Source organism: Telmatherina bonti (assembly GCF_933228915.1).
Source record: "Telmatherina bonti genome assembly, chromosome: 18".
Taxonomy (NCBI): Eukaryota; Metazoa; Chordata; class Actinopteri; order Atheriniformes; family Telmatherinidae; genus Telmatherina; species Telmatherina bonti.
Genome location: NC_136616.1, coordinates 23073986 through 23082950, shown reverse-complemented (window position 1 = coordinate 23082950; position 8965 = coordinate 23073986). Strand labels below are relative to the sequence as shown.

Sequence of the window (8965 nt, the reverse complement as noted above, 5' to 3'; positions counted from 1 at the left end):
CTCTGCAAATGGTAACTATTAAAATTAAGACAAACACAACTGAGTGTAGTTTTAGTACACACGGTTCGGGCATCATTTGTCCTCAAAGTCCGCCTGAAGATACTGAAAGAGAATAAGTTTTAATAATAACAAGATAAATGGTCATGTAATCTTTCAATAATTTAAAAAAAACTGTGCCTGATAACTGAATGTAATTATTAAAGGTCTACCAGCCAAAATATGACCCAAAAGTTGAACACAGATTGAATCCAAAGGTCACTTTTAATTAATTCAGTGTGAACAGACTTCATACTGTCACACTGACAGTGCTAGACACACAATTATAAGCACATTTATAGTGATACAATACAGAGCTAATACTGAACAACACACACCTGGCAAATTCATACACTACTGTTTTGGGCCAACAACCTATTGCTGTCCAACTGGTGTCAGGCCTGACAAATTACACCACTTGTTCATATAATCCTACCAAGCAGTTCATTTACTTTTCTGTACACTCACATGAAGTGACCATTAATACTTGGAAATAAAAAGAGAAATACTGTGACATAATACCTTACATGTCAGCTTTAGCAGCATCATAGTTCTTTGTATTGGTCTCACACCTTCAGAGCAGTGTGTTAAAAAACTGTGCATCAAACCTTCAGTCCAGTGTCATGGAATGCTTCACATAATTAAAACTCTTAACTGTGCTGCTGTCTGACTTCCTCTCACCTTTCGTAAGTCAATTTCCAACAGGCTTTCCTGGATCACAGTGTTCAGACCTATTCTGAGCAGTAAGTTTCTTCATGATTATCTAGTTGCTCGCATTTCAGTGTGGATATTTTCACAGATAACTGGTGAGATACTGATTTCTCCCTCTGCTAGATATACGAGGGTGAAAGTGTACAAACATACTGACTATAGTTTACGTCTATGTTTGTGCATGTTTATGATAACACAGTGAGTGTGACAGTTCCTTTGGTCCTTTTCAGGATGCCGACAGCTTCTTCGTGAGTAACGCCCTCCAGAGTCTGTCCGTTAACGGCCATGATCTGGTCTCCTCGCTTCAGTCGGCCATCCTCTGCTGCTGCCCCCTGAAATCACACACAGGCATAAGCAGGTTTTATTCATATCATATAGATTCTGCAAAGATAAATTGGAGCAACATCACCTAGTTACCTTTCCAAAAACTGTTTTAACATAAATTGGCAAATCTCCATGGGGGCTGCCATGCCCTCCAACAATGCTGAAACCCAATCCATCGGGTCCTCTTTCAAGAGTGATAGTTTTATACTGAGGTGGGCTGAAGAAAAGACACATTTAAAGACTTTACAGATTCAGGACGTGGTGCACTGCATCCCCCATCTTTCTCTTTAGAGTTCATGAGACAGACCACCATTAAAGGGGCAAGATAAACTAAAGAAAACAGCATAATGTTATTTCTTTTGTAATAACAGCTTCATACCCAATGTCATCCTGGAAGATGCAGCTGGGTGTCAAAGCCCCACCAACCTGCTCCTGAGAGGGACCTGTTATGGTTGTGTCACCACCGGCTACCACCTGCATGCATGTATACACAAAGTGTCACTGTTACGATGCTCTGGACTTGATTTACAGTCGAGATAAAAGCAGATATGATGATGTTAGCAAAGGCAAGAAGTCAAGTTTTATGTTACTGCAGAATCTGCCCCTACTACTCCACACTTCATCTTTATGGTCAATTAAAGTATGAATAGATTACAAATTGAGCCACAAATGATCTTATTTGACTGCAGGTTTATCTAACTGAGACATGAGGGCTGGGGGTAAAACTGTATGGGTGTGTGTTCTGGGAGACAGACCTGCAGCTGTATTGTACCCGTGGCGTTCTTGAGCAAACTGACAGCCTGCGAGTGGCTCATCCCTTCAGCAGAGGTGCCACATATGCTGACAATTCTGTCTCCAATCTAAAAGAGAAGTGACACCATTTCAACAAATTGGCACCAAAAAAAAAAAAAAAAAAAAAAAAAAAAACTTGGCTCAATTTGCAGTAAATTTTATCCCAGAAAGGTTTGAACAGTTATGTTTTCCTCCTTCCTGCAAAGTAAAAAAAAAAAAAAAAAGACTGTGTTGAGATTTCTTTGGTTTCAGTAATGGTTTTTAGTGGAACACTATCTGCTAAATCCATTCTTCATACACAAAAGCAGAACTGGGCTTTAGTTAAGCTGAGTAATTTCATTATGTGAAGGTCTCATTTATCATTCTCAATTAAAACGTAAAGCAGCATAAATATACCATTCAAGATTTCCCCAATCCACCTCAATGAGTCCTTTTATACACTTCATGATCTAAACGCACGAGTGGGAGATTTATTATCCGTATTAGTTGTGGCTTTTGTACTCCTCCAGTCTGTCAGACAAAGTTACAATTGTCAGTATGTATGTGAGCGCCTCGGGCTCCTGACCTTTGGAGGCCTTTGAGATTCACTTCGCAAAGTGAAGAGGAGTGACGCTGTGGTACATAACTAAGATTTTCCACATTAAGTCTTATACAAGAATTAGAGGTATGCATGACTCCTCGTTTTCTACGTCTCTGAACGCCATCAGAATCTCCTACCTTAAGTTGTGTCTGAGCAGCCAAGCCGACCGGATTCATCATGGCGATGAAGATGGGTATATCGCCAAGGGGGCTGCCCACGCCGCCTGCTATACTGATACCCAGAGAATCACTTGGTCCTTTGGTAAACTCAATGGTTCTGATGTCCTGAGTCTCCACAGCTGCAAGGATGTTGAAAACATGCAAACTTTTTTTGAAGGATTGTTCCACGTCTTTTTCTTTTTTTGTACACACAGTAACTGATCCACTGATATGTTTCCCAGATTAATATCTGCTTCCTACATTATACTCGCAATCTGATAGTACTTACATTCCTGACTTCTGCTTTGTTTCTCAGAATCTCCTGGAACATTTTCAGAGTCTGAACATGACGGATGGGCCACCTTGGAGCTCCCTGTCTCACTTATCTGAAACCAAAACAGTGAGTTTCTAGACAAAACTGTATCCTCAGATGACGTTAAATGAGTGGTAAATTACCTGACTACTTTGAGAAAGTCTTCTTTCAGAGTGGAAGGGACCGGCTTTAAACCTTCCCACCTCCATCTTTATAGGCCCCACACAGCACTGCAACACAAGGCACGGCATTATTTTGAGCTCTTTGGCTAAGTTTTTCAGCAGATTTGTCGTTAACTGTGTTGCATTCTGATGACTAGTCAGGCGCTACCTTGAGTAGTGAAGCGACGGCTTCCTGAGTGGCCGTCCTGACATCCTCGCCGTTGACAGTCAGAATCTGGTCGCCTTGCATTAGTCGCCCATCAGTGTCCACCAAACCTCCTTTCACAATATCGGACACAAACACTCCTGTGTCATTCCTGTTGGGATGATGAAGACGTAACGATGGGTATAGTCTCTCACAACATGCAGAACTGTGTTGTTAACGATCACAATAACCCATTTTTGCACAAGCATGACTTCAAATAATGGGAAGTATGTCACCATATGTTGCTTTTAAGGCAACAATGAATGATCAAAATAGTCTAATTCTGTGCTTACAAAGCGTAAAGTAAAAATAGAACTTGCAACAGAAAAGTTTAACTTTTTATTACAAAGGTGGACTGCAAATCTGAAGCGCTTATCTCCACGCAGATAAAGACTAACAAGCACAGAGGCTGTGAAGCAAGGCTACTGCATCTCACTCCCACTCACACAGATACTTGGCTGTTACAGCTCCTCACCACTAACTCCTAGCTTGCACTTTACTTTCAGCACAAAGTTTTAGCTCATCTATTTTGTTTCCATTCTTGTGACATTTTTTTTCTCTTTCCACATGAGAAAAATGTGGAAAGAATGAGCAGAATGAGTCTCATTGTTTTGCGTTTGACAAACTGAACACATTTCAGGCACTGAAAACGACTAAATCACAAACTTATTTTCATTTGTTTTGGCTCATTTGACAATCAACATGTGACAAACCTCAAGTTTAGATAGACAGCAATTCACATATAACACAGGAATAAACAATAGTGGAGGTTTTTCTTTCTCTGGGTTGTTTGAAATTTTCAACTTGGAGCTTTTTCAGAGCTTTAATGGCCTTTGTGACCCAAAATATGCAGCAAAATATAAACTACATTAAGCAGACAAAAGTACATATTAATACCAAACGTAATTATTTTACATAAGAGATTTTCAGAATATTTAATGCTGTTCTCGACTTGTCTATCTTACTCTACACCAGTTGTTCAGAAAACATTAAGGTAAATAAATAATGAGTTACCTCTGCTCCCGTGATCTGCATTAAAAAGTAAAAACAGAATTACAAGTTGTACTGATTGTTACATTTCATGTTATTTCACTCATACTGCTGTGCAATGGTTTAGCACTTTTCCAGCTATTTTCATGCATAAAAGATGATGCAACACTACAATAAATCTTCTGCTTTACATTTCCAGAGATGTCTATGCTTTAGCACGGGGTGCTAAAGGTAAATATCGCTTACCTCCTTCCTACAATGCTCAGGCCCAAGCCTTGGCCAGGCTTCTTGGACAGCTCCACAGTGAAAGAGTCCCACAGGTCTTCCTCTTTGTACTGGGTTTCATCCCTGTAGACTGTCAGCTGAACCCTCTGCGGGGTCTGCCGCAGAACGTTGATGGCTTCATCGTGGCTAGCTGCTCGCAGGTCAGTTCCATTCACCTGAGAGAAGAAAAAGAAGCTATCGCATAACAATCTGTTGCAAACTTTCCTTTTTTGGGCATTTTGCAAAGTAGCAAGACTCAACTCTTTTCTTCCTGGCAAGGAACTATGAAAAGCACTAATAGCCCCAATTTCACGCAAAAACAGAAGTTTCCTTTAACCTCTTTTGAAGATACCAAAACTGCTGATATGGAAACTGGTAAAATAACATTTAGATCACTGGGTGATGTCAGAACACTTAAAAATAACTATAGGGAGCCCTTCCCACAAAACTCAACCAATGTCCAGCTTTTTTTTATATAACTGCCACATTAAAGAGGGGAATAGTTCAGTCGCTTTCACCATGAATATGCCGAGGATTTTTCCCACAGCAGCTAATGGCATGGTTGTGCACTGGGAAACTGCTCTTTTCACTTTGCCTCTCTGACCTTACTTTCTAAACACACCAGTTTGGCTCACAGACAGAAATGAATAGTGGAGGGTAATTAAGCCATAATGGTGTGTGTATGTGTGGGTGCATGCATGTGTGCCTCTCAGTTCAGGACTACTGACCCAGCTTCAATAACCACACTCCTGCGCTCCGCCCCTCTGTGACAAAGCATGAGGTCAAAGGGAGGACAGATCCAAGTTGAACCTTGGTACTTAACTTGTCAACGCACATAAAACACACAGGGTGCATACTACTCTACTTTTACTTTTTTACTCATAATCACCTCATTCTTTTGCCATGTTGCCTCACTAACAGCAAAACGCAGTTGGATTAAGTGCTGTTTTATTACACAAGTTTTATCGTTCAGGTTTGCCGTATTAAACCATTTAATTCCTTAAATTCAGAAACTCAAGCTTTTGTGTCTAAGCTGCTCACGCACGTCTCCCTGAAATGTGTTCAGCCTCTTCTTATCTAGGTCAAATATGCCTCTCATTATATTGCACCTCACCTCTAGGATTTGGTCTCCTGCCCACAGTCTGCCATCTTTGGAAGCTGCTCCTTCTTCGTAAACTTCATGGATAATGATGGCTCCCTGAGGACAGAGCGAGGAAAAGACAAGATAGGAAGAGAGTGCAGAGGAAGTGTTGGAAAGAAAATGATAACATTAGGAGTTTATTCTAAGGGAATTACATGTATATGGAAGGAAAAGAAATACTGCAGAGACATAGATGCGTTTTTTTTTTTTTTTTTTATGTAATAATTTCAGCTAATGATTTATGTTACTGAGTTTCAGTGGGGTTTTTTTCTGCTCCATTGTGAGTGTCACTTAGGGTCCAGAGGTTACATTCCAGGGTTGGATATTGTCTGCTGTGGCAGAGGCCAGACAAAGAGCTGCTGCTATCAAGCCTGACTGAGCAGACAGAATAGATGGGCTGAGAGGATGATGGCAGGAGGAGGAAGGCTGTGACAACATCATTTCCTACATTCCTGAGCCACCATGGCTATTTCAGACCTGAGTTTTACTGCCACGAAAGACGTGGGTGGCACGGTGGGTGCTAACTGACAAAGTAAAGTCAGCAACAACTTTAAAATACTTGCACTTTTGCAAATGACTTTTTGTATACTTGTCAAACTTGACTCCTGTGACGACTGACTGGAAGTTGCAAATCAGAAACAGCAGCTTTTGGTTCAAGCAAAGTCTTATTCACAAACTGTTTCCTACCAGCAGGGTGTCGCAGCCTCCAACGATGCTGAGGCCCAGGCCTGTACGGCCCTTTGAAATTTCAATGGTGGTCTCACAGCCAGGGATGATGGGACAAGTCTCTGGCTCACAGGCCAAAGTGGAAGAGGTGGATGAGCAACTGAAACCTACAACAGAATTGTTTTGTTGTTAGTTTTTTTTTTCTATCAGTTTCAGTGCTGGTTCAGAGCCAAAGCCCAACTTAGAACCTGCTCTTTCTGACCCCAGCACAAAAAGCTTCGCTTTGCTGGGCCAGACTTAAGAATCATTTATGACAAGACCAGGGACGCAGGGTTACAGACACCAACCAGACAAACTACAATATTTAATCATACATATCTAAAATTCCAGAGTAAATGTAGCGTTTAGTCGGCCTAATTTAACATTGAGCAATAAAAACAGAGCTGCAGAAAGGATGTGAACCAGCGTTTGCTGCTGTATTTTTTTAAACAAGCTTATGAACATTCTCAGGGGTTTTATTCCAGTCAGCTGCTATTTACTGATCCCGTTAGAAACTGTGTGTTTGGATAGCTGCCCATAAACACCAGTTAGTGTTTGGAAACACCAGTTGGTGTTGCAGAGAGCATTCACAAACAGTTTTAAACAGTGTTTGAAAAGCTAGATTACTGATATTAGGACATCAGTTTGCTGGGAAAACAAACACTGTAATCCTTTGCTGTTTTTTTGTGGAGATAAATGATCTCCCTGCACAGTGGTTGTCTACTGAAATTCACAGTGGAAGGTCAAAACATGTACTCAAACAAATATCTAAAGTGATGGGAGTAATGTGGCTCTTGCTGCTTTCTGGCTATGGAAAACCATCCCAGTTCTCAGATTGAGCTAATTTAGAACTGACTGTAACACAGCTATTGAACCAACACTTCAGTCAAAGGGGAATTACTTTTGTTTTCATCACTGTGAAATAAAACACAGACTCACTCGTGACTGCTTCCTCTTCTGGAGGACTTGAAGTAATTGGGGTGATGCTATGCACGCTGGGTAGGCTGGGGAGGTGTCCATCTGAGGAGCCTCTGTCCTCACAAGTGGTCTGAAGAGAGGAAAAGGAGGAGGATGTCTCATTTGTGGAAAAGGTTAGCTTCATTAGACCTTCGGTATTACTCAACAGAAAACTGACCTAAAAGTCATTTAGATTACTAATCAAACTTTATGTCTTGTAGCTTCTTTGATATAAATGTCTGAAGAATCAACATTCATGTTCAATGATACAGCTTACCTTATCCACAGTGTAACTGAGCACTGATTCCCCATTCACAGCTAAGAGTTTGTCCCCTGGCTTCATGCAGCCTTCCTACACACAACACAACATACATCTGATTAGCAAAGCTGCTGTAATGTACTGCTATATTGTTTAAATCAAAGAAGCACTACATACTTTTCCAGTGTAACCCGCAACTTCAGGTATACTCTGAACTTCAACTCCAGTCTCCGTGTTGCCCTCAACGAATGTGATGCCAAGACCTTCATCATCCTGTTGGTAAACAACATAAAACATCATTAAAATTTAAAGTTTCTATCAGTTGTACAATATAACTGCACATGGGTACACAACTGTGTGGAGACAGGAATGGTACAAGCTAATGAAATGGTAAAACTGAGTAAATACAGAAAGATAATTCCCTTCAGCTTCAGCCAATATAATTCCCATACCGCAAACTGTTGATATATGGTTTCTAGTGAAGATTTTATGTCTTCATACCAATGATCTATAAGAGATGTTGCATTTTCACCATCCTGCCTGGCTGGCCTATGTAACAAATAAACTAACCCAGAACAGGATTCTCATGGCATGTGGCTTTTCATGTCAGGTTGTTTTCATGTTTTCTGCTTGCGGTGTTCAAAGGATAAAAGACTGACCTTTGACAAACTTCCTGTAAAGCTCAAAAGTAGACCCTACAGTGAGATGGAAATCTATTCTCTCATTTATTATTTAAAGTAACTGAACCTCTAAGCCCTTCAGAGCTCTTTTCTCCTATTCACTTATTGCTTTGTTTACTTCACTCCTTTATTTTACAACTTTTCATCTCTTTCCTGTCTTTGCAGGTTGTCAGACTTGACTGTGCCTGTGTGCTCGGCTCTCTTTGTCATCCTCCATTGGGTCTTTTTTGTGCACACATCCCTCATTACTGCTTTTCCTCCAAGACTTTATTCCTATTATTGCCTTTATGTGCCAATTGAAAAGAACAAGACTGTCCTCTGTGTGTGTGTCACGTCCACTGGTCCATCTGGTGCGTCTCACCTTTGGCTTTATGATGTGATCAACAGGTTTTGAAGAATCATCACCATTAACTGCAGCTGATTCCGGCTGTGATAGAAAATACAATTGTTGGTACGCTTTTAAGTAATTATAAAAATCTTCTTGTATGCCGGTTACTGGGAATAACCCTACATCCATTTCCAACTGTTTGTGAGTTATAAATGTCTTAGGAGTTACACACAAGCATATGATGTTGGAAATTCCACGTCCACAAAAGGGGACTGTCATACATGAGCAGAATTTAGACACATGACTCAGCGTGAAAGCTTAATTACTGTACATGAGAAGAAAATACAAGTTTGTGCAGCTT

The 8965-nt window shown here is 40.6% G+C and overlaps 1 protein-coding gene across 10 annotated transcripts in view; it reads right to left on the bottom strand.

The window, feature by feature from the left end:
• Positions 1 to 253: 253 nt before the first annotated feature.
• mpdz (multiple PDZ domain crumbs cell polarity complex component) overlaps positions 254 to 8965 on the bottom strand; it is a 50557-nt gene continuing 41845 nt past the window's right edge. For 8 of the 10 annotated variants that reach the window (XM_079258147.1, XM_079258151.1, XM_079258150.1 and 5 more), the window contains 16 exons: positions 8638 to 8703; positions 7774 to 7869; positions 7615 to 7689; positions 7320 to 7428; positions 6363 to 6508; positions 5649 to 5732; positions 4517 to 4710; positions 4295 to 4309; positions 3245 to 3392; positions 3058 to 3144; positions 2891 to 2987; positions 2581 to 2741; positions 1827 to 1931; positions 1451 to 1545; positions 1165 to 1288; positions 254 to 1079 (listed from right to left, as the gene is read on the bottom strand). In XM_079258147.1, coding sequence (XP_079114273.1) covers positions 933 to 1079; positions 1165 to 1288; positions 1451 to 1545; positions 1827 to 1931; positions 2581 to 2741; positions 2891 to 2987; positions 3058 to 3144; positions 3245 to 3392; positions 4295 to 4309; positions 4517 to 4710; positions 5649 to 5732; positions 6363 to 6508; positions 7320 to 7428; positions 7615 to 7689; positions 7774 to 7869; positions 8638 to 8703 — 1749 coding nt within the window. In that variant the 3' untranslated portion in view covers positions 254 to 932. The remainder of the gene's footprint in view (positions 1080 to 1164; positions 1289 to 1450; positions 1546 to 1826; positions 1932 to 2580; positions 2742 to 2890; positions 2988 to 3057; positions 3145 to 3244; positions 3393 to 4294; positions 4310 to 4516; positions 4711 to 5648; positions 5733 to 6362; positions 6509 to 7319; positions 7429 to 7614; positions 7690 to 7773; positions 7870 to 8637; positions 8704 to 8965) is intronic. The other 2 variants (XM_079258148.1, XM_079258149.1) reach the window with 2 other exon arrangements.